At 41.6% G+C, this 25609-nt stretch overlaps 1 protein-coding gene across 1 annotated transcript in view; it reads right to left on the bottom strand.

The window, feature by feature from the left end:
* NECTIN1 (nectin cell adhesion molecule 1) overlaps positions 1-12026 on the bottom strand; it is a 147121-nt gene extending 135095 nt beyond the window's left edge. The window contains exon 1 of the mRNA XM_056544767.1: positions 11445-12026. Within this exon, the coding sequence (XP_056400742.1) occupies positions 11445-11550 (106 nt within the window). The 5' untranslated portion in view covers positions 11551-12026. The remainder of the gene's footprint in view (positions 1-11444) is intronic.
* Between the last annotated feature and the right edge of the window lie 13583 nt (positions 12027-25609).

Below are 25609 nucleotides of genomic sequence, written 5' to 3'. Positions count from 1 at the left end.
AAAGTCTGATCAAAATCAAAATGGTACCAATTAAAACTACAGGTCACGGCACAAAATAAGCCTGCTATAAGGAAAAATTAAAAAGTTATAAGGGTCAGAAAAACATGACAGAAGTAGTAAAATATGAAGTAGTAGTAAGAAGTAGTAAAACATGACAGGAACTATACAAATTGGGTACTGTAATCATACCCATCTAAAAAATGGTGTAACTGGCACAAAAAGAAGCACCCCCCATTTGCAAAATTGCATTTTGTTTTTCAATTTTACATCACAAATATTATTTTTTTGTTCTGAGTATATGATAGTCGGGCCAAACTCACAGAAGACATTCTTTAGTACAAATTGTTGAAAAAATTAGGATAGAAAGGTGACAGAACACACAGAGCACCACAACTTACTGTGAATGGAACTGTCACCAGTTGGAGGCCCCTGCTGACCCCTGTCCACAGCTAAAGTCAACTACAATGGGCATGTAAGCATCAAAAGTGGAATATGGAGCAATGAAAGATGGAAGCCTGGCTTCTGGTGAATCACGTTTTCTTTTACAATTCTTCATGTGGGTGGCTGGGTGTGTGCGCATTACTTACCTGGAGAAGAGATAGCACAATATGCATTATTGGAAGAAGACAAGCTGTCGTGTGCAGTGTTATACTCTGGGCAACTCTAGGCTTGAAAATGTTTTGGGCCCTGGCATTAATGTAGATGTTACTTTGATATGTATAACCTACCTAAACATTGTTGCAGATTTCCTACTGGCATTGACCTCTTTGATCAGGATAAGGCATTGATCACACTGTAAAAACTTTTCAGGAACAAGATAAAAAGGTGTTGACTCCAGTCTATGGAAGCCGCACCTCACAACTTCCAGGACTTAGGGGATCTGCTACTAATGTCTTTGTGTCAAATGGCACAGGACACCTTCAGAGGTCTTGTGGAGTCCATGACTCAATAGGTCAGATATGTTTTAGTAACAAATGGGAGACCTACACAATATTAAGCTTTAAAGTCACGGCTGATCGACGTGTGTATATAAGGCATACAATTACCCTGTTTTTCTATGTCAATTTCTATTCTGCTGTAGATTGTATTTTAGGATTGCCATGCTTTCAGATAATTCAACAATATGAGAAATGCAATTGCTTGGTGCACAAGAGCTTGCAAATGCTGATACAAGCAGAATCATTGTTAAATGGTTATTGAAAATCTAAGAGGCTATTCCATTCCAAGAATATTTTACTGCTAAACTTCCTTGCACAAAAAAGTAATGCAATACAAATATACAAGATTTGCCCTTGATGTTAAATTAACTCTAAACATTCATCCATCAGATTCTCTCTCTGACACCATGTCATAGGCACGTATTCATTTGTTTGTGTCTGAAACTACTGTACCAGATAATAAGCATGTTATCCGTGACATATACCTGTCACCACCTTTATGGGACTAGAGATAATGGGGGGGAGATTTATTAAAACCTGTGCAAAGGAAAAGTTGCCCAGTTGTCCATAGCAACCAATCCGATCGCTTCTTTCCTTTTTGACAAGGCCTCTGCAAAAATAAAGAAGAGATTTGATTGGTTGCTATGGGCAACTGGGCAACTTTTCCTTTGCACAGGTTTTGATAAATCTCCCCCAATAATGTGCATACACACAAGTGGACTCAGCGTATAAATGTGTATAGGAGCTGAAAGTGTCAGCTCTTGGAAACCCCGGTTTTGTGATAACTTTGAGTTTATATAGGAGTATATACGAAAACCACAGATAACACTCTGGGATGTTTCTAGCACTGCTACATCTGTATATACAGTACCAGTAATGCCTGTGTGCAGAGCATGTACGGTATAGCATTGTGATTATACTTAAATACTCTAATCCCTAGCATGGACACCCTGCATCTCAGACTCCATCTGTCTAATCCAGGCGTTTGGGTCGATTGTATTTGTGTGTTGGTGTATCTGCCATTGTTGAGTTTAACTGCATTCATTTTTTCCCCTCACACTTGGATATAATACAATATGCTGCAAGGCTCCAATTTATCTATTTTCATTGCATGGTACACCTCCTATTGGGACTGTTTCCATATAACTGTGTGTTGCACTTTGCATGTCAGTCTAGATTAGTGATGTGTGAAGTATTTGCTTGACCTGATGTATTTGGAGGTTGCAGGGACTCTTCACAGTACATTGCTGATGCGCCTGAAAGAACTGTTCTGATGAATTCAATAGAGTTTAGTGCACCAGCTCGCGACTTCTTGTCCGCATGCATCTAATTATAATAATGCTGAACTGTATCTAAGGATTGTATTTAATACCCAATTATAAAAGATTTTTTTTATGTAACGGATGACTACAGAGCAGTTCCCATTGCTCTATACTGAATAGGGCTTGTGAAGCTTACTACAGCTGTTGAGGCTGACAATGGAAAATCAACTATACTGGTGAGACTGGGGTAGCATTATTGTTATTGCCTTAAAACAGCTTAAAACAAGACCGGGCAGAAAATGAAGCCAATTTGACACAGTAGTGTAGTTTTAATGATAGAAGCTCTCCTCTTCCTTGGAGGGAACCTGTTGAGTTGTAATCTAATGCAGTCCGATCTGCAGGCAGCATGTTGTAGAGCAGGAGAAGCTGATCAGATTGATATATAGTTTGTGGAAAAAGATTTAGATCTCATAGAAGAACCTGTCAATCACTGAATAGCACAACCACTGTACTCCTATCTCCAGAATATGTAAATCATTTGTTTTACTGAATTTTCTCCCACAAAAAATAAATATTCATGTTTATATCTCCTATATACATACATATATATATATATCTCCTCCTGTTCTAGCTGCATACAGTTTGGACTTAATTTTAAGTGTAAAAGGTTCTCCTTAAGCCACATTTAGGACTCTTTTTAGCCACACACTATTGCAAACACTTTTCACAAGGGGGGGGGTATCAAAACTGGCATCTCACATGCTGGTCTAAACTAATCCCCTGCCAGATGGATTTATGTAAAGGCACATGCTACATATATCCCTGAACATCTAAAACTGCCTGTGCGCCTTTGCTTAAATCTATGCCAGCTTCGAGCTACAGCTTATGCCTCCTTCACATAGAACCAGGCATCCTCCGCCACAAGCGCGATGGAAGATATCACAAGACACAACATTTTGGTGTAAAGCGGATGCTTGCACAAAAATTATTAAAAAAAAAAGTATGGTTTTCACCGGGAGCACTAATAATAAGGTGTCATAGTAAATGTGGAGATAAGTAAGCATGCCACATTTATGGGGCAATCAGTACCAGACCTGCAACACCTTATTTAGTAATTCTGCCCAGCTGAATTTAGGCCCAGGGTGACAGAACCAGAACATGAATGTATATTGCTACAATAGTAGAGGCAGTCTCTTACAGAAAAAGATATAGAAAAGGTTCCTTGAATGATGTCTATTGAACCTACCTAAAAAAAATATATATACAGTATAAAAATATATTTGTGCATACTTACTAAAGACACTGTAAACCTAGGGTCATTTTGGACTGGCAGACAACTGTCCACTACGAGTGTGAATCGACTATGTACACGTTGATCATCTCTGTGTTAAAGGACCATTTGGACAGCCCAATTTTCAGTAGTGAATGTTCATATAAACAATTGCTGGATCGTTGATGTGGCTGTTCACTCCCTCTTTTGTTGGTAGCACATCTCATTGTGTTGGTTTATACAATGAGATGTGCTGCCAACAGATGATAATTGCCTAGCTGCCAAAAGATGCTGGTGAACAAGTGTTAAAGAGGTACTCCGCTGTAAAACATTTTTTTTTTAAACCAACTGGTGCCAGAAAGTTAAAGGCCATCTGCAGCCGCGGCTCTCCCATGCAGGAGGCGTGTTGGCCGTGGCATGACGTCACATCCGACACACCTCTTCCATGTAGTTCTATGGGAGAGGCAGGGAGGCAGCATTTGTGCCTCCCCGCTGCTCCCATAGAACTGTATGGGGAGGGGGTGGGGAGGGAGCGTAACCGTCGACCTCTCTAGGAGGACGCTACACGCATTAGTGCTCTCACTGAGTGCTAATGCGGGGGCCCAGTTCAGGCGATAGCAGGGGGTCCTAGCTGTTAGACCCCCCGCGATCAAACACTTATTCCCTATCCTTTAAACAGATTGGTAAATTACTTCTATTTAAAAATCTTAAACCTTCCAGTACATATCAGCTGCTGTATGCCACAGAGTAAGTTCTTTTCTTTTAAAATTTGTATTCTGTCTGACCACAGTGCTCTCTGCTGACACCTCTGTCAATGTCAGGAACTGTCCAGAGCAGGATAAGTTTGCTATGGGGATTTGCTCCTGCTCTGAACAGTTCCTAAAATTGACAGAGGTGTCAGTAGAGAGCACTGTGGTCAGACAGAATAAAAATTTCAGGCACCAGATGATAAAAAAAAAAAAAAAAGTTGATTCTTCCACTGACTACTGAGCCTTTACACTAGGCAATAATTATTACTTTTGGTTAAACATCTCCTGTGTAAAAGAGCATTTATACTAATGAGCTATAATACTTAAGAGTCTAAGAAGGGTCCAGTTAAATTTGGTGCATATTAGGACACTTACACCGGCTTACTTCTTCCTATATTTGGTTTGCTAAAATGGTGCAAATGTACTCTAATATTGCCGCAATAAAAATGCAATGTATGTACGGAAACATATCAAATGGGTTTTTCCATTGAAAGGTCCCTATACTGTTTAGTAAAAAGTCGTCCAACCCTGCTAATTATGGCTGGATGAGCCAACTCTCTAATGTGCATATGGCCCTCCCATTAGACATTGATGCCATATGACCAACCTTGATGTTTATTATAAATGTATAAGCAATGATGGTAAAGGAGCATACTGCTGTGACTCCTAATAATTGCTAGAACTAAGTGACATGCCTTTGTTTTTTTGGGCTCCACTTCACTGTTTTCAGAGATTGCACAGTTGGACATTGACATGAAATGAGCTGGTCAACTCCCAACAGATCTTGTCAGGGAGAGAAGGGTCAGACATGTTGGTTTTAACTGCCTGACCCTTATTTTTTCTGGGAGATAAGCTGCCTCCAGAGCTGTCCGGCAGTGGCTTACCTCTCCTTTCCCCCATCACAACACATGAACATCCAGCCAAGCTGAACATATATGATCACAATGTACAAATATATGACTGGACATTACAGAGGTTTGCAGTGATTGTTTTATACCTAGGCTGGTAACCATGACAAGCGGGCATCCTCTATTTCTAGAGGAAGGAAGGTTTCATCATCATCACAGACAGATATTCTTTACTGTAAGAGCAGTGAAACTATAGAACTCTCTGCCATATGATGTTGTGATGTCTAACTCAATAAACAATTTCAAGGGGGGCCTGGATGTTATTCTGGAAAAATATAATATTACAGGTTATAGATACTAGATTCATGGGAATTAAATGTTGATCCAGGGATTTAACCTGTTAAGGACCAAGGGAGTACTTTTCCTATGAGAAACCATTGATCAATGTAAAAGATCAGTGTATGGAGTGTTATAGCTCCATATGGGAGCTATAACATTGCAAAAAAGTGGGGAAAAAAGTGAATAAAGATCATTTAACCCCCTTCCCTAATAAAAGTTTGAATCACCCCCCCTTTTAAAAAAAAACTGCGTAAATAAAAATAAACATATGTGGTATAGCCACGTGCTGAAATGTCCGAATTATAAGAAAATATATCGTTAATTAAACCACACGGTCAATGGTGTAAGCGCAAAAAAAATTCAAAAGTCCAAAATAGCTTATTTTTGGTCACTTTTTATATCATGAAAAAATGAATAAAAAGAAATCAAAAAGTCTGATCAATACAAAAATGGTACCACTAAAAATAAAAAAGTTATAGGGGCTAGAAGATGACAATTTTAAATGTATAAATTTTCCTGCATGTAGTTATGATTTTTTTCAGAAGTATGACAAAATCAAACCTATAAAAGTAAGGTATAATTTTAATCGTATGGACCTACAGAATAAAGATAAGGTGTCATTTTTACCGAAAAATGTACGGTGTAGAAATATAAGCCCACAAAAATTACAGAATGGCGATTTTGTTTTCAATTTTGTCTCACAATGATTTTTTTTTCCGTTTCGCCGTAGATTTTTGGGTAAAATGACTGATGTCATTACAAAGTAGAATTGGTGTTATGATTTTTTAAAGGTACGGAGGAAAAAATGAAAGTGCAAAAAATGGAAATACCCCTGGTCCTTAAGGGGTTAATCTAATATTGGCATCTGGAAGTTTTTTTTTTCTTTTGTTATGGGGCAATTGGCATCTGCCTCAGTGTTTTTTTTTTCTCCTTTCTCTGGATCAACACAATAGGGTTATAGGTTGAACTTAAAGGGGTACTCTGGTGCTAAGACATCTTATCCCCTATCCAAACGATAAGATGCCTGATCGTGGGGGTCCCGCCGCTGGGGACCCCCGTGATCTTGCACACAGCATCCCGTTACAATCAGTCCCCTGAGCACGTTGTCATGCCCCCTCCCATAGGCTTGCATTGAGGGGGCGGAGCGTGACGTTACATGGGGCGGAGCCGTGATGCCACAATGCTCTGGCTCCCGTGATTGCCAGTAATAAGACCCGGAGTGAACACGCTCTGGAGACTGATTGTAACGGGGTGCCGCAAGCAAGATCACGGGGGTCGGGACCCCCGCGATCAGGCATCTTATCCCCTATCCTTTGAATAGGGGATAAGATGTCTTAGCACCGGAGTACCCCTTTATTGGACTCTTGTTTTTTTTTTTTACCTAATAAATTGTGTTACTATGTAATATTGTGTGTTTGGGTTTGGGGTGAACAAGAGAGATAGCTGTTGGACGATCGCTCCAGGATGTATGGGCAGCATTAGACATTGAAAAAAAACTGCAGAAGCTTATTCCTTCTGCCACGGCCATTTCTTTCTTGGCATTACAGACTTCATCAATCTGGCACCTACTGTTTGTCATTTCAATAATATCGATTAACTAGCATGGTACATCAAATAAAAGCAGACAAAAATGCCACAATATGCAGTGGGTGAAGCTGGCCTTAGGGAAAAAAATGCAACAATGCCTAATGTTCAACTACCAGTGAAGTCAGGGCAGGTCGGGCTCCATAGTTAAAAACAGCATATAAAACAATCAGCCAACAAAATCACAGAGACTGCTGGGCACCATGCCCATTAATTGCCTTAACTTTTTTTTTATTACAAAGATGTGACTCTTAGTGCAGAATATATGAAGCTTTCTTTTATGTTTCACGCCTCAGCCTAGACACTGGGTCGCAGCAGAGAACTGCAGTAGAGATACAGAGCATCCGTTTCTTCTGCCAGGAAGAGAGGATGAGAGAGATGTGATGTTGGGCTTGTCAAGGGAATAAAATGAGGGAGTTTACCAACCATTACTAATTGGAGGAGTCTGTCATGACAACTGCAGAGGTGGCTATATATCCCGGCCCCAATCATCCCAGTAACACATGTGGCCTTGTCCAAGCTGCACATACATTTTATATGATTATGCAGTGCTTTTCAAATATATGCCTGCACGCAGCCAACAGATATAGGGTTTTATCACTGTATACACACAAACAAATAGGAGTCAGAGGATGTAGCAGAGCCAAGCTTGTTATCTGGCACAAATCATTAAATATACAGTGACCCCCCGACCTACGATGGCCCTGACATACGATCATTTCAACATACGATGATCTCTGAGAGGCCATTGCATGTTGAAGGCAGCATCAACATATGATGCTTTTGTATGTCAGGGCCATCGCATAAAAGGCTATCCGGCAGCGCAGACTGCTTCAGCCACTGCCGGATAGCCGTTTACGGTGCCCCGTGTGGTCCGCTGACAATCACTTTCCTGTCCTCGGGGCTCCGGCGCGTCCTCTTCGGGATCCTCTGCATCGTCGGCGCCCTCCATCGTCATCATCACGTCGCTGCGCATGCCGTCCCGTCATCCAATAGGATGTCATGGCGGCAACGGAGAGCGAAGATGCCGGCGAAGCAGAGGCCTTGATGGAGCGTTGGGGACACCCCGGGGACGCGGCGACAGTGATGGAGGGCGACATCCAGGACAGCGGTGACGGTCCGGAGCAGCAGGGACAGGTGAGTACAACTTCCTCTACCAGTGGTCTTCAATCTGCGGACCTCTAGATGTTGCAAAACTACAACTCCCAGCATGCCCGGACAGCCGTTGGCTGTCCGGGCATGCTGGGAGTTGTAGTTTTGCAACATCTGGAGGTCTGCAGGTTGGAGACCACTGTCCTATACTTTACATTGCACGGATCCATCAACCTACGATGGTTTCAACAAACGATGGTCAATTTAGAACGGATTACCATCATATGTTGAGGGACCACTGTATTAGTAAAGCACAAAGACAATGCATCCTTAAATGAGTTAAATGACACTTTTAGTCGTGCTACATCTGTAAAAAGTTTATTGCATCATTTCCATAAATATCACAGCAAAAAAACATAGATTAAATGCACAGTTGTGCATGCTTTGTTTATGTCCCCTAGAGGTCACTATGGTTATTGCACTGATGCTTTATACCATACGGCCTGATAAATGTCCCAAAGCTTTGCTGACCTTTGTGTCCTGCTGTGCTGTCTAATAATGCCCGAAGCATGCAATAATTATGTGATTGCGCCTATCCCCTACCACCTGTAGAGGCGAATGAACATACAGGCGCCGGATCACTGGCCAATATACTTGGCTAATCAGTGAAGAAGATTTCATTAACAGGATTTATGCTTATGATAAGAGCCATCTGAAATAACTCTATTGATTGAGAATATGACATTTAACTCTTTTCTTACCATAACACACATTTCTAGCAAGTTAGGAAGCAAACTTTCTTCCTGATGTGTCTTGTTGTTGTAAGATTCTTTACTATGGGGCAGGAAGGCTCTTAGGGCAAATAGTAAAGTAGGAATAATGTGCAGAGAATTGGTCATCACGGAGGCGTTGTGTCTGTTCATGATTCAGCAGCACTAATCTATGATGAGTAAAAGATCCAGCAAATGTGAATTGGGTGGCAGAGAATTCTTCACGACTATGGCGTTTAAATAGTCATATTATTGCATTAGGACACTTTACATCCTGAGTCAACGTCACTTTACTCACAGTCATTTCTGGAAGAACCCTTCTGAATTTGACAGCTTTAATTCCAACCCCTTTTCTATGGCCTGTGTGAACCGAAAATAGGACCGATACCGAGTACTGATGAATTCCATGTTAAAAATGTCACCATTCATATGAAGACATTGGCGTACTCTCTAGTACCAGTTCTTTACACAGCCCAGAAAAGTACAATGTAAACTACTCATTATTTCTCAGTGCTATAGGTGCTGCTTCCCTGTGGCTTATCTGGTGTTCTGCTGCTACATTTACATTAGTGTTTGCAGATTATTGAATTGCGTCATTTGTTTACTAGCAGATTTTAAGGAAAACAAGAATGGATATTTCTATCAGTTTGGATTCTGCAGTCCCATCTGTAATTATCAGCTGCTTGGGCCATCGCCGTTTCTGCAATTCTACTTCCTATCTTTCAGGTAGAAATACCAAACAATGGATTGTTATCTGTGATCAGTCAGTTTACGTCAATCTATTTCATTTATAGATTGTGGGACAGGAAAAATAAAAAATCATCATTAATGGACGGTAGGGTGATGACAGATCGACTAAACTCTTTGACACACACTGACACTGACAACACAGACACAACAGGAGTCTCTTCCCCACCTACTTTTTCAGAAAAGTCTAAAGAAAAGCAATCAGGTTTGGGGTGTCAAGGTAATTGTCCCTATAGTGTTCTAAAGGCACAGTCAAGTTTGCACATCTTAGGGAGCCTCTAATTTATACCTATGCATTGGTTTGTATCAGGTGGTATATGCTGGTTTTATATAAATGGGCAATAGCCTATAAGCTGTCCTACAACCGGACATTGTCACATCTTCACATATTTACTCTTATTACAATAAAACTGCTTTCCCACATCAGCATTTTGGTCAAATTTAGAGTAATGTAGGAAAGATTTGCTGTGTTTTGGACCCATTCCTAGTTTTGGCTTGAAAAATATTGGCCAAAAAATGCCTGTTATAGTGGTATAAGAGATATGGGACTGATTTACAGGTTTGAGATCTGCAGTGAATTGAGACAGTTTGCCTCCTGGAGTTAATAGAGGAAATAATTTTGTAAAATTCTCTTGTCTCAAGTCCCAAACTTTACAGGGCGGAACTAGTTTGCAGAGAGGATGTAGATCAGACAGCTGTGGGGCTGCTGTACGAGTCCCAAGCTGCGCAATCCATTTCTGTATGTGAATTCTATCTTCTGCATGATTGCCCAGCTAACATTAATTCTATCTCCTGCCCCATGCCAAAGAGTAGCGAACCCCTCGGCAGCACTTCCCCTATGTTGATGTTATTGTGGTGGAGGAGGGCTGGGATTCTCCATATTGGCTGGCATAGATGTCTATTGTACCCTCCCTCCCCCCAATAGGGGTCAGATCACAAGGAGCTTAAATTTTGCCTCCAGTTTTTTTTCAAGTCCACAGAACTACACAAATCCTGCTTTTCTGAGTTACCCAGGGGCACTGAGGAAGTACTAGGCACTCTGCAATATTTGGAGAAAATGTTTTCGGAAAGTTACTTCATCTTCATTGTATTGCTCTCTTACAAGCATCATATTATAACATATGTTCTTATTATAATATGATGTTCAAGTTGAGGTATTACATGAAGGTGAAAGTGTACTTCTGTCGTTCTGCACCAGGCAACCTGTTGCCCACTAAAACAGACATCAGGAATGAAATCACCAGCAAGTGTGACTACAAACCCCTTGAGATGTCAAAGCCACCTCCATCATAAGGTCTGAAACCAATCTGCAATTCTACTTCACATCTTGCAGGCTGAAATTCAATGACATCTATCTGAATAATAAAATTGAGCTATTGTCTTATATTGTCATTCCCTTTTAGGCTGCTGATGGCACATGATAATCTTATCCTCTCGTCACATTATAAATTGTCATGCTAAATGACAGATAGATTGCAGCAAATTACAGCAAAGAAAATACATTGACTTTTATGATGTTTTGCTGTGTATTCTTATGGGACACAATATTATAAACATAACCATATTATTTACGGCTGTAGTTGCAGACTCACAGGCTTCTCTATCTGCATGACTCACATCCCAAGAGTCAACCTAGACTCTTTTTCCTCCTTTGTATGGCACAGGAGTCTGCTCCAGTACCCACAGACTATTGTCTACCATTCATTCTTTGTTTCTTTTACTTCTTTTACATATGACGAATGGTGTCACCTTGATCCATTCCAATACAGCGTCCCATTTCCCTGAAGCCCATGACAGACTTCATTAGGAGATTAGACCTATACAGTAAATCAAAGTTTGTCTCACCTTGGAAGACTGAAGCTATGATGAAGCTGATTGTTAGCGGCCACCACAAGCAGCGACAACAGCAGGATCCTTTCCGATCTGGAGCCATAATCCACCGGATAAGCATCAAATCCACGTATCTAAAGCAGGAGCAACTTAGAGACACTCTCCACCCTCTTATGCTCTTCCAGGGACATGTAACAACAATGTAGAATAGCAAATTTTTCTTTGCATGTGCAAGGTCCTTTTAGGCAGCCTTAGCTAACTAGTGGGACAAGGGAGAATGCATCCACACATCCCCCTTCTTCTCCACCCCAGGGCGACAGCTTACCATGCACAGCAATTTCCCCAGCTTCCTGCACCCCCAAGAGCTTTTTCCCTATAAAACAAATGTTTATTTTCAGCTTTTTTTTCCGCTCATGCTGTCTCAGGGTCCATCAGTGGGAGTCTTGGTGACTTGGTTCAGCAGTGATGGCTTTCCAGTCCTGCAGAGCACTCTGAGGTGCAGCCAGTTCTTTGCCTTCTGCAGTGCTAGGATCCTTGGACACTTTGCACTTTCTGTGTCTCTCTATCTGAGTCCCTGTTCCAGCCTGCCTGCCTTCCCCTGTGTGACTCTTGCAGTTCTCTCTCCCTCCCCCTCTCTGTATGATGTCAGTGATTGGAAAGCAGGAGGGCTGGGCTTGGGAGCCAATCTCTCACAGCTTTAACACTTTATTTTACTGTCCATGTAGGAAAATGCTCAGTCTGTTGCCCATCCCTCTGGCAATGAGCTTTGTTTTAGCAATGCTGAAGATTTCCATGCTGCCTCTGTTGTCAGTCTCCCCTATAGGAGATACCAGTGGACTTTTACAGGCTCCACGTGTGATGGCATTTTAAGGGTTAAAAGCTCACCCTCCCCATACTGTTCCTTAAGTGAACAATCACTGGGAATGCTTGTTGCGTTCAGACTTGTCTTCTCTGTGCATATCGAGACCTGAATTTCGGAATCTCTTCCTGGTGAGCAGGATTCTCAAGTAGGCCCATAGGCTCCTGGGGGACAAATTAGTGGAAAGGGTTTGTATTACATAGTTTCCACTCTAACCTGGTAGAGTTAATATTGTGTATGCTGGAAGGTATTCATCCCAAAATATTGCAAAGACTTATTTATACAGTAGAATCTCCCAATAGTGGACACTCATGGGGAATAAAAAAGTGTGAGCTATTGAGAGATGTCCCCTATTGGGAAAAAATGCTCAAAAACCTTTCTAAATGTCTGAATACTTTCCTGTACTCACTCCAGAGTGTAATTACCTATAAAACATGATAAAAAGCAATATTACAGTAGCATCTCCCAGTGCCTTTTAATCACCCCTCACCCCCCATCATGTTATCCACCCCTTATACCCTGTGCTACCTTATGCCTTGTGCCAAATTATCCCCCCTTACACCCTGTGCTATTTCATTCCCCCATTATTACCCTCTGTGTAAATTCATCTCCCCCCTCTTTATGAAGTGGCACAGGGGGATTAAGGGGGAATGAAATGGCACAGGGGGGGATCAAGAGGAAATTACGTGGCACAGGGGGGTAAAAAAAAGGGGGGGTGATTTGAAACAGAAATAAAGTGACACTGGGAGGATCAAGGAAGGAGGGGGTGAATGATGTGGCCGACGGATGTACAGAAGCAGAAGATCACTGTTTAAACAGCGGTCTTCTGCTTCCCTGCTGGAGCTGCTGAAGGGGGCTGCAGTAGGGGCCGGGGGGCCCCTTGGAAATTTGGGCCCCTTACTGGGGTATTGGCTGTACCCCTTGATGCGACCATGTGTACAAGGTAGGGCCGGCACATAAGCCTGGTTGTCCCTTATTGGGAGGTGTCCACAAAGTGAGATTTCACTGTATATCCTTTTCATTTACTATTTTCTTAACTAGAAACAACACAGACATGTTTTCTTTTGTTTATAAATACTATTGTAAGGAAATATTTAGATATTACAATTCCATTGATAATAATAGTAATACTGATAATCTTTTTGTTGCAAAGTAGACAGTTATGTATCCATCTCAACAATTTAGCAAAATACATGCTACGTTTCTTTTATTCAGTGGTAACTAAATATTTTTCACGATTAGAGATGAACAAATTGGAGTTGGCCCAAATTTTTGAAAAACAAATTTGATTTGTTAGAATCTAAATGCTTTATGATTTATTTTAGATTTGTGGTGTACCGGTACTGGACATGGTCCTGTACCTTGTGTCGTAAGTCCTCATAGTCAGAGTTCCTTCATCCTGATAGGAGTCTCTTAATGGGATAACTCCTAGTCGCCTCTTCCTTCTTTAACCCCTTGGGGATGGAGCCCATTATGACCCTAAGAACGGGAGCATTTTTTGTAAATCTGACAACTGTCACTTTAAGAATTAATAACTCTGGATGCTTTTACTTATAAATTTGATTCTGAGATTGTTTTTTCGTTACATATTCTACTTTATGTTAGTGGTAAATTTTCGTCGATACTTGCATCATTTCGTGAAAAATGCAAAAATTTCATGAAAAATTTGAAAATTTTGCATTTTTCGAACTTTGAAGCGCTCTGCTTATAAGGAATATGGATATTATAAATAAATTATATATTGATTCACATATACAATATGTCTACTTTATGTTTGCATCATAAAGTTGACATGTTTTTACTTTTGGAAAACATCAGAGGGCTTCAAAGCAACAATTTTCCAATTTTTTGCAACATTTTCAAAATTGGAATTTTTCAGGGACCAGTTCAGGTTTGAAGTGGATTTGAAGGGTCTTCTGGTTAGAAATACTCCATAAATGACCCCATTATAAAAAATGCACCCCTCAAAGTATTCAAAATGACATTCAGTAAGTGTGTTAACCCTTTAGGTGTTTCCCAGGAATAGCAGCAAAGTGAAGGAAAAAATTCAAAATCTTCATTTTTTACACTGGCATGTTCTTGTAGACCCAGTTTTTGAAGTTTTACAAGGGGTAAAAGGAAGAAAAAAAATCTCTTAAAATTTGTAACCCAATTTCTCTCAAGTAAGAACATACCTCATATGTGTATGTCAAGTGTTCAGCGGGTGCACTAGGGGGCTCAGAAGCGAAGGAGCAACAATGGGATTTAGGAGAGTGAGTTTTTCTGAAATGGTTTTTGGGGGGCATGTCCCATTTAGGAAGCCCCTATGGCGCCAGGACAGCCAAAAACCCCTCACATTGCACACTATTATGGAAACTACACCCCTCAAGGAACGTAACAAGGGGTACGGTGAGCCTTAACACCCCACAGGTGTTTGACAACTTTTTGTTAAAGTCGGATGTGTAAATGAAAAAATAATTTTTCACTAAAATGCTGGATTTTCCCCAAATTTAACTTTTTTACAAAGGGTAATAGGAGAAAATTCCCCCCAAAATTTGTAACCCCATTTCTTCTGAGTATGGAAATACCCATGTTTGGACGTCAAGTGCACTGCGAGCGAACTACAATGCTCAGAAGAGAAGGAGCGCCATTGAGCTTTTAGAGAGATAATTTGTTTGGAATGGAAGTCGGGGGCCATGTGCATTTACAAAGCCCCCCATGTTGCCAGAGCAGTGGACCCCCCACATGTGACCCCATTTTGGAAACTACACCCCTCACGAAATGTAATAAGGGGTGCAGTGAGAATTTACACCCTACTGGCGTTTGACATCTTTGGAACAGTGGGCTGTGCAAACAAAAAAATCACTGTTCCAAAAATCTGTCAGACCACTTGGACCACTGTTCCAAAAATCTGTCAGACCCCTGTTGGGCATAAATGCTCACTGTACCCCTTGTTACATTCCGTGAGGGGTGTAGTTTCCAAAATGGGGTCACATGTGGGTATTTATTTTTTTGGGTTTATGTCAGAACCGCTGTAAAATCAGCCACCCCTGTGCAAATCACCAATTTAGGCCTTAAATGTACATGGTGCACTCTCACTCCTGAGCCTTGTTGTGTGTCCGCAGAGCATTTTACGCCCACATATGGGGTATTTCCGTACTCAGGAGAAATTGCGTTACAAATTTTGGGGGTCTTTTTTTCCTTTTACCTCTTGTGAAAATAAAAAGTAAAGGGCAACACCAGCATGTTAGTGTAAAAAAATTTTTTTTTACACTAACAGGCTGGTGTAGACCCCAACTTTTCCTTTTCATAAGGGGTAAAAGGAGAAAAAGCCCCACAAAATTTGTAGTGCAATTTCTCTTGAGTACGGAAATACCCCATATGTGGCCCTAAACTGTTTCCTTGAAATACGACAGGGCTCCGAAGTGAGAGAGCACCATGCGCATTTGAGGCCTAAATTAGGGACTTGCATAGGGGTGGACATAGGGGTATTCTACGCCAGTGATTCCCAAACAGGGTACCTCCATCTGTTGCTAAACTCCCAGCATGCCTGTACAGACAGTGGCTGTTGGGAAATCCTGGGAGTTGTTGTTTTGCAAGAGCTGGAGGCTCTGTTTTAGAAACACTGCCGTACAATACGTTTTTCATTTTTATTGGGGGGGACAGTGTAAGGGGGTGTTTATGCAGTGTTTTACTCTTTATTAAATGTTAGTGTAGTGTAGTGTTTTTAGGGTACATTCGCACTGGCGGGTTACGGTGAGTTTCCCGCTAGGAATTTGCGCTGCGGCTAATTTTTCGCCGCAGCTCATACTTGAAGCAGGAAACTTACTGTAAACCCGCCCGTGTAAATGTACCCTGTACGTCCACATGAGGGGGGGGGGGGGCAAACCTCCAGCTGTTTTAAAACTACAACTCCCAGCAAGAACTGATGAACTGACAGACCGTGCATGCTGGGAGTTGTAGTTTTGCAACAGCTGGAGGCACACTGGTAGGAAAACCTTCAGTTAGGTTCTGTTACCTAACTCAGTATTTTCCAAAAAGTGGGCCTCCAGCTGTTGCAAAACTACAATTCCCAGTATGCACTGATCACAGAAGGGCATGCTGGGAGATGTAGTTATGCAACAGCTGGAGGTAAGCAACTACAACCCCCAGCATGCCGCGACAGCTGTTTGCTGTTCGGGCATGCTGCGATTTGCAGTTTTGCAACATCTGGAGTGCTACAATTTAGAGACCACTGAACAGTGATCTCCAAACTGTGGACCTTCAGATGTTGCAAAACTACAACTCCCAGCATGCCCAGACAGCAAACAGCTGTCTGGGCATGCTGGGAGTTGTAGTTTTGCAACATCTGGAGGTCTACAGTCTAGAGACCACTATCGTGGTCTCAGACTGTAGCCCTCTAGATGTTGCTAGGCAACTCACCGGCTTCCGTCGCATCCAGGGAGCCGTCCTCTTCTGCCGCACGCCGCCCGCAGATCTCCGTCGCCGCCTGCCGATCGCCGTCGCTCCGATGCCTCCGGACGAGTAAGTGATCTTCGGCGCCGCTCCTCTTAATTTTCCCCGTTCTGGCCCACCTATTGTGGGTGGGCAGGATGAAGAAAACGAAAGTAAACCCCCCCTGCCCCCGATCTGCTGTTGGTGGTCGCGTCTAGACCACCAATAGCAGGGATAGGAGGGGTGGCACCCATGCCACCTCACTCCTATCTCTTCAGGGGGATTGTGGGTGTCTTAGACACCCGCGATCCTCTTTATATTCCGGGTCACCATAGACCCGTAATGACCCGGAATCGGCGCAAATAGCAAGTGTGAATTCACTTGCGATTTGCGCCTATCGCCGACATGGAGGGCTCTAATGACTCCCCTGGGCATTTGCACGGGGTGCCTGCTGATAAGTCCTTAAGTACCAGGACACAAGGGCGTATGCATACGCCCTTCGTCCCCAACAGGTTAATTTAATGTGTATATTGTATATATTTTATTTTATAAAGGTTACTTCCAGGACCTTAGGTCATGTGATCTACAGTAAATGTGTTATGCTAAAGTTAAGGACCTTCCAGGTCACGTGGTTGTGCCACCTGATGTACCACTATCCTTTGTAATAGGACTGGCAGGTTTGGGGATCCAATAAGCTTTGAGCTGGTCCTTTGCCATATAAGTAATATGTAGGGGAGAAAAAAGACAGACAGATGCGGCGCTAATAGTACCGGTTATCCGTGGATAACGGATGGTAGGTAGATAGGTAGATAAGAGCCTGCTCCCCTTTGTTGGTTGCGCTAATGTCAGGCGCAACGCTGATTAAGAGCCTTGAGCAGGTATCTTTTCTGTAGGTGCACCGGGAGCAGCTGGCCGTCGGCCCCATCAGAGACGGTTGGTGCAATCCTGTAGCGTGTATGGGAGGTAGGAATCCCGGCAAGGGTCTCCTATTCTTCCCATGGATAACAATCGCGGCGCTGCAGCGTTACATCGGCGGAGTGAATTTCGCAGTCGGAGATAGCGCAGAGGATGGTGATCACTTTTTATTAATAGTCATAAAAAGGATCAGTTCAGGATGGACAACGTGTTTCGGAGGGGCTCCCTCCTTCGTCAGGTCCGCATTACAGTGTGTTCAAACAGTGTACAGTATATATACATATGCATTCATACATTAACATTTGAATTTGGCGGGTTAGATTTCCATTGGAGGCTGGGTCTGTGATGTCACGTTGTCCATCCTGAACTGATCCTTTTTATGACTATTAATAAAAAGTGATCACCATCCTCTGCGCTATCTCCGACTGCTAATTTCACTCTGCCGGTGTAGCGCTGCAGCGCCGTGATTGTTACCCACGGGAAGAATAGGAGACCCTTGACGGGATTCCTACCTCCCATACACGCTATAGCGTTGCCATATAAGGGCGCTGTTACCAATCATCTATCTCTTTGATTCCGGACTAACAGAGAGAACACAGCTCTGTGCATACCTACAAGACAAACCTAGGCCTGAAGCCTATCTCTTCAGCATCTTGCTAACCGTGATGGACATTTATCAACGGGTTTAGTCAGGTTTTCTTTACTATAATTGTCGCAACTGCGACTACGTGTGTTTTCGTGCGACAATTTGCATGAAGAACAAGAAAAGCAAGAAAATTCAAACTTGTTTACGTAGTAAATTTTTCAAAATGGATTTGCTTTAGTCGGGTATTTATCAACTGCGACAGTCGCAACTGCGCAAAAAAAAGTCGCAGCAAGGTTAAAAATTGACTAAATTTACTCCAGCTCAAACATGGAGCAGAAAAAGCTACTATCAAAGTAAAAAAGGAAAAATTGCTTACGTGAAAGAAAATTATCAACAGGCTGAAACCAGTTGATAAATAAATCACACATAAGCAAAAAAAAAGTAAGGAAAAATTACTAAAAAAAAGAATACATAAGCAAACATTGATAAATGCCCCTGAGTTTATCCAACTCTCTCCTAAAATCCTGAACTACTGAACCTAATTCAAACCCCTAAATTCAGTGGAACAGCGTAAAACAAGCCTCAAAGCTTATTCTCTGCAAGGTCCCAACCAACCTGTTAGGAGCCTAAGTTCCAGTCCTCTGTATAGACTGTTTGCTGATTTCATCCTACATAAAATCTGCAATAAAGTTATTTTCAGTTTCCTACAATTCTGGTTGTGGACAATCCTTTATTCCTCCCTATCGTTCCTGGGACGGGTGGAGGATATATATATATGAGGAGGAACCTGCACCCTGGCATCACAACAGTTAAGGGTTAAAGGGGTACTCCGTGAAAACCTTTTTTCTTTTAAATCAACTGGTGGCAGAAAGTTAAACATATTTGTTAATTACTTCCATTTAAAAAATCTTAATCTTTCCAGTACTTATTAGCTGCTGAATGCTACAGAGGAAATTCCTTTCTTTTTGGAACACTGATGACATCACAAGCACAGTGCTCTCTGCTGAAATCTCTGTCCATTTTAGTAACCATGCATAGCCAATGTATGCTAAGGGCAGCATGGTGGCTCAGTGGTTAGCACTGCTGCTTTGCAGTGCTGGGGACTTGGGTTCAAATCCCACTAAGGACAACAATAAATAAAGTGTTATTATTATAATAGCGTCAGCAGAGAGAACTGTGCTCGTGATGTCATTAGAGAGCATTCCAAAAAGAAAATAATTTCCTCTGTAGTATTCAGCAGCTAATAAGTACAGGAAGGATTAAGATTTTTTAACAGAAGTAATTTACAAATATGTTTAACTTTCTGCCACCAGTTGATTTAAAAGAAAAAAGATTTTCACCGGAGTACCCCTTTAATACGACACCCTTTCATCACTGCACAGCTACATCCTATTCACCCTACACCCCCCAAGCTATCACAGATTAATTTCGTCACTGCTTCTGTACACTAAGCAGTACTGGACTTAAGCAGTCATGCCTTATCGAATCGCAGCTTCAACTCACTACATTCACTGGGCAGGGCTGCCCAGTATACTGGTATATGGGTGCAGGGATCCTTCTTTAGACAGGGGTCCCTTATACTAGACATGTTTTGCATGGTAAATTGCAGAACAATCAGGAGAATTTAAAATCTGAATTAGGATCCAAATCAATTTGAAGTTGTTTCCCATAGGAATGCATTGAGTCAAACAAAAGTATAATAAATAGAGCTGACTACTAATAATATGTGGTGAGATGGTGTCAAGCATCAATTACACCCATAGAAGTCAACAGAAGAAATTGCCGCTGTCACATGACAGCCGTATTACAGTAGGATTTACTTTTCACGCATTTCTAAACTTACACTAGATTTCTACTATGCACAGCATCTAATGTCAGACTATTGAATGACATTTGCTTCTATAGGAATGTATTACATTTCACATTGCTTTATACTGCAGGAACAAAACACTCAGATGCACACAAGTTTCGAATGAGTACAAATTTTGTAGGACAGTCACACTATGAAATAACTCAATGGTGAATACTGTATAACATTAAAGGGGTTATCCAGAAAAAAAACTGTTATATATATATATATATATATATATATATATATATATATATATATCAACTGGCTCCAGAAATGTAAACAGATTTGTAAATTACTTTTATAAAAAAATCTTAATCCTTTCAGTACTTATGAGCTTCTGAAGTTAAAGGAGTACTCCGGCACACACTTTTTTCCTTTTATCCCGTACGGCCTGCAAAATAAAAGAAAACACACTTTCTCTTACCTGCCAACGAGCCCCCGGAGCTCCGATACACTCCGGTACAGGTGTTCGGTCCCCGAGCTGTATTCTTCTTACTTCCTTTTAGCCCGACACGTCACACGGAGCTTCAGCCTATCACCGGCCGCAGCGATGTCCCGCCTCGGCCGGTGATAGGCTAAAGCTCCGTGTGACGTGTCGGGAGCTCCGGGGGCTCGTTTTCAGGTAAGAGAAACTGTGTTTTCTTTTATTTTGCAGCCCGGACGGGATAAAAGGAAAAAAAGTGTGCACCGGAGTACTCCTTTAAGGTTGTTCTTTTCTGTCTAAGTGCTCTCTGATGACACGTGTCTCGGGAGCAGCCCAGTTTAGAAGCAAATCCCCATAGCAAACCTCTTCTAAACTGGGCGGTTCCCGAGACACGTGTCAGCTGTCACGCCCCCTCCCATAGGCTTGCATTGAAGGGGGCGGAGCATGACACCACACGGGGCGGAACCTTGACGTCACAACGCTTCGGCCCCGTGATCGTCAGTAATCAGACTCAGAGTGAACACGCTCCGGGGACTGATTTTAAACAGGGTGTGGCGTGCAAGAGCACGGGGGGTCCCCAGCGGTGGCACCCCCGCGATCAGGCATCTTATGCCCTATCCTTTGGATAGGGGATAAGATGTCTAAGTGCCAGAGTACCCATTTAAGGTGGCTTTTTAAACTTTTTTATGAAGTAAAGGCACTTTCAAAAACATGCTTACCTGCCCAAAACCCCTGCCACTGCCATTCTGACTGCACCCAGTCCCCACCACTCACTTTTTCCTCTGATGTATTGACCTTGCGTGTTTAGCTACTCACTGGTTGAGGTGGGTTACCACCAGGCATTTCCTGCAAAAGTAACACGTCAGAGAAGACAGAGATCAGTGAGGACCAGACTCTATCAGAATAAAAGAGGCAGGGGATCGGGGGTTGGGAATATGCTTTGTTTTTTATTTTTACAGCACCTCAACTCTATGAAAAAAAAATATATACCTGCCTGGAAAACACCTTTGAAGCTGGCCAAACTCAAACCTTGGTAGAATCATTTGAGATCTCATGTGTAGGGGGACAGCCTGATTTTACCTGAAAGGAAAAAGAAAGATTGCAGAATTTTGATTTCAATATACAGGATCCTTTGCTCCTACAAGATAAAATATTGCGTGCCAGTAATTCTGACTTTCATACTTACATGGACTTACATTAACCTCAGAGCTTTCCTGAGCAATATGATCGGAAAAGGTGATATGTCACTTATTTAATCATATTTACAGAGTGTGAACTAGGTCTGTCATCCTACAGAAACTAATGGGGTGCACACTAAATGCAGGTCTCAGCACAAATTGTGGCGCATTATGGGTCCTAAAATAAACGATAAGGAACTCATTGTGAAGCAGGTCTAAAGCCGGTCTAAAACTATTTCATTAGCTGTTGGCCAGTTGCTTATTCCGCCAACTGCTATTCCTTCCGATTTCCCCCATATGCATGCATGCTTCTCTCAGCTGAGTGTTGCCAATAAGGAGAGAAGGGAAGGCTGCTGCCAGACACCTCGGATGGCTTCTTATGTTCCGAGAGCAAAAGGGGAAATCCAATTGTCTAATCCTTCTCTCGCTGGCATTTGCTAGGGGAAAGTCAAAAAATCTTTGTACACATTAGATGGTCTGCCAGTTGTGCTGTGACCAAAGACATGAGATTTTGTCATCTGAATTCACTGTCAATCTTACATCTATGATGTTAAACAGACCATCTAAAAACTGGCTTCAGGGGAAAAAGGGTGGATAGTATTATAACCCTTTTGATCTTATTTTCCCTCAAGATAAGCAGTGTTGGGGTTGTCTCAATAGAAATAACATTCTAGAAAAGCCTACCTGAAGGGGCTTGTTTATGGTTGAGTTGGGGAGGTGGATGATAGACTCCATTAGTCTGACTGATATGTCACAGCTATGTTAAAGAAGACAACTGCTTATTTATTCTTTTGAAGTGGATGAGAAATCACTGTTTGTTGTCACCAAACAGTTTATGGTGCAGTTATTTTGACCTGGTCTTCCCTTTAGAAGTAACTTCTAGTTAATTATAGAAATGACCAGTAACTAAATTGTAATCCAGACACTAGCACAATGTTAAAAGCAAACAGACCTATTGTATGTGTCACACCCATACCTTCAGGGCTTAGCTCTACCTAGTAAGGTCTAATCACTTACTGCCTTTAGGTCATCTACAAATAGCATTGGTCTGAAGATGCTTTACCAATTACATTAAGGGCAGTATTCTCCAACCTGTGGTTCTCGAGCTGCTGCCGATACTGAAGTCCAACAGATTGTATTGGCATTCTGGGAGAAAAAATTTACTAACAAATGGAAAGCTACCCTTTGGGCATTAAATAGTTACATAGAAAAAAGACACATGTCCATCAAGTTCAACCAAGGAGGTGAAAGGAAGGGGTATGGGAGAATAAAGTGGAAGGGGATGTGAGTCTATGTTTCTACATATGCATCAATGTTATTTTGTTCTAGAAATTTATCTAATCCTGTTTTCAGTCCCTCAACTGTTTTTGCATTTACCTGTGACTGAGACTGTTCAATAAATTTACAGTTCTTATGGTAAAGAAGGCTTGTCGCCCTTGGAGACCAAACCATTTTTTTCTCCAGACGGAGGGAGTGCCCCGTGTCCTTCGAGGGGGATTATCCTGGAACAGCTTTTCCCTATATTTTTTGTATGGGCTATTTATATACTTAAATAGGTTGGTCAATCTTATTCAAGACTAAAGTAATAAAATTATTTTAATCTTTCTCCATAACTAAAATGTATAAGTTCAGTTTTGCGCTTTTGTACGTTTTCCAGTTCAAGACAACTTTTTTATGAACTGGTGTCCAAAACTGAATAGATAATTTGAGTTGAGGCAAATCAATGCTTTATAAAGTGGTAATATTATGTTGCTTATAATAAATGACAGTTGGGGTCATTTACTAATGGTATCTCTAAAGTTTTCTGTTTTTGTTGGTTTTTGAGCCCAAATTGAGTTGCTTGGTGCCCCAGAATTTGCACCCAAAAAACCTGACCAACTTTCCATTTTACTCAAGAAACCTGTAAAGGGGCGTGGCTGCTGGAAAATGGGCATGGATACCCAGAAAGGGGCGTGTGTCTGACATTTAAAAAAAAAATCCCATCAAATTTACTTGTTCCCACAAAAATGTGTTGAATTTGTGATTTGGAAAACCCAACAGCTCAGAGCAGTTGTATAAAAGAAATGTAGGGAAGAATTGCCAACTTAGAGACCATTAAAGACCATGGAAAAATACCTGTCGGGGAAAAAACCCCCACAAACATAACTACACTCCACTTAATAAATCAGGGTCCCATATCTTTATAGCCTTAGAAGCAACTGCATGCTGTTCTGTAGTCTCCAATCTACAAGTACACCCAAATATTTCTATACCAGTGACTCTCCCAGTTTTACTCCCCCTAGGACACATGATGCATACAGGTTAGGCTTTGTAAACACTACAAAATTACTCAGTTTTAAAGATCTGTACGAAGTTCCATCTGAAAATCAGCCTAAAACGGCAGTAACAAAGTTCTATACGGCCGTTAGAAAATCCCATTATAGTCTATGGGATTTTTTAAATAGTCGTTTTAACCTGTTATAGCCTGTTATTAATAACGGCCGTTATTTTGTGATGGAAGATAGTAACGGGAGAAATAGTGCATGCACTATTTCTCCTGTTACTATCTTCAGTCACAAAATAACGGCCATTATTAATAACGGGCTATAACGGGTTAAAACGACTTTTAGAAAAATCCCATAGACTATAATGGGATTTTCTAATGGCCGTATAGGATTTTGTAACTGCCGTTTTACAACTGATTTTCAGACAGAACTTCGTACGGATCTTTAAAACGGAGTAATTTTGTAGTGTGAAAGGGGCCTTATAAGTACCCATATGCATAATCTCATAAACAGTGGGCAGGAGAAATCTGGCAGCAGAAGACAGTGGGCAAGAGACATCTGGCAGAGAAAAATAGTAGGGGACATCTGGTAGCAGGAGGCAGTCAGCAAGAAACATCTGAAAGGGGGAGACAGTAGGCAATAGACATCTGGCAGCAGGAAACCATAGGCAAGAGACATCTGGCAGTGGTAGGCAGTAGGCAAGAGACATTTGGCAACAGGAGATAGTGGGAAAGAGATGTCTAGTAGCGAGAGACTGTGGCAAGAGACATCTGGCAGGGAAAGGCAGTGTGCAAAATACATATGACAGTGGGCAAGAGATATCTGGCAGTGGGAGACAGTGTGCAAGAGACATCTGGTAGTTTGAACTTTACCACTGTGCAGACACTAACAAAATGGCACACACCATGGAATTGAATTTTTTTTTTACAAACATCCCTCTCTCATTTTGCACACAGACACAAGAGGAAAGTAGATGGGTGAGGCCAAATTAGCAGCAGTCAATTTACACGTTACTTGCCTACACCAGATTCATCATGTCAGCTCCCTCTGCTGATCAACATTGGAAAATAGTTATTGTTTAATTTTTCAGATTTTGTGACAAGTAATTTTTTTTTAAATATCAAAATATTTTAAAAATGTGAAGAAATTATTGAACCTCTAAAAATAAATATTAAGGGACACATTCTCTTTAAGAGCTTTAGACACAGTTGGATAGCTGTTAGGATATAAAAGCAAATTGCACCTTTCCTGGTATGGGGCAATTGGCATCAGCCTCTTAAGGATTTTTTGCCTTCCTCTGGATCAACACAGTAGGGACACAATAGAGATATAGTTTGAACTTGGTGGATTCTTGCCTTTTTTTTCAACCTTATGAACTATGAAACTTTTTTACTACTAAATCCAGGGACAAAGTACCTCCAGACATGTACTACCGACAGGGTGAAAACTACCTATAGGAAGGTCCTACCCAGAGGAATAGCTAATGGGGGTGCAGAGTTAGCAGTCACACCTGGGCCCTGGTGTCTAAGGGGCCCCAAAGCACATCTGCTCCATAAGAGACCAGTATTTTAATAAGCATATGGTGCCCTTTTGCAGATTTTGCACCAGAAGCTACAAGTTACCCTCTACTACAGGGGACATATTACTAGCTCACTAGAGAGGGGTCATAATGTACAGCAGGGACCATAT

This window comes from Hyla sarda, chromosome 10 (assembly GCF_029499605.1).
Source record: "Hyla sarda isolate aHylSar1 chromosome 10, aHylSar1.hap1, whole genome shotgun sequence".
In the NCBI taxonomy this organism is placed as follows: Eukaryota; Metazoa; Chordata; class Amphibia; order Anura; family Hylidae; genus Hyla; species Hyla sarda.
The sequence above is the reverse complement of the archived record's forward strand: the minus strand, read 5'-3'. Positions and strand labels throughout refer to the sequence as shown.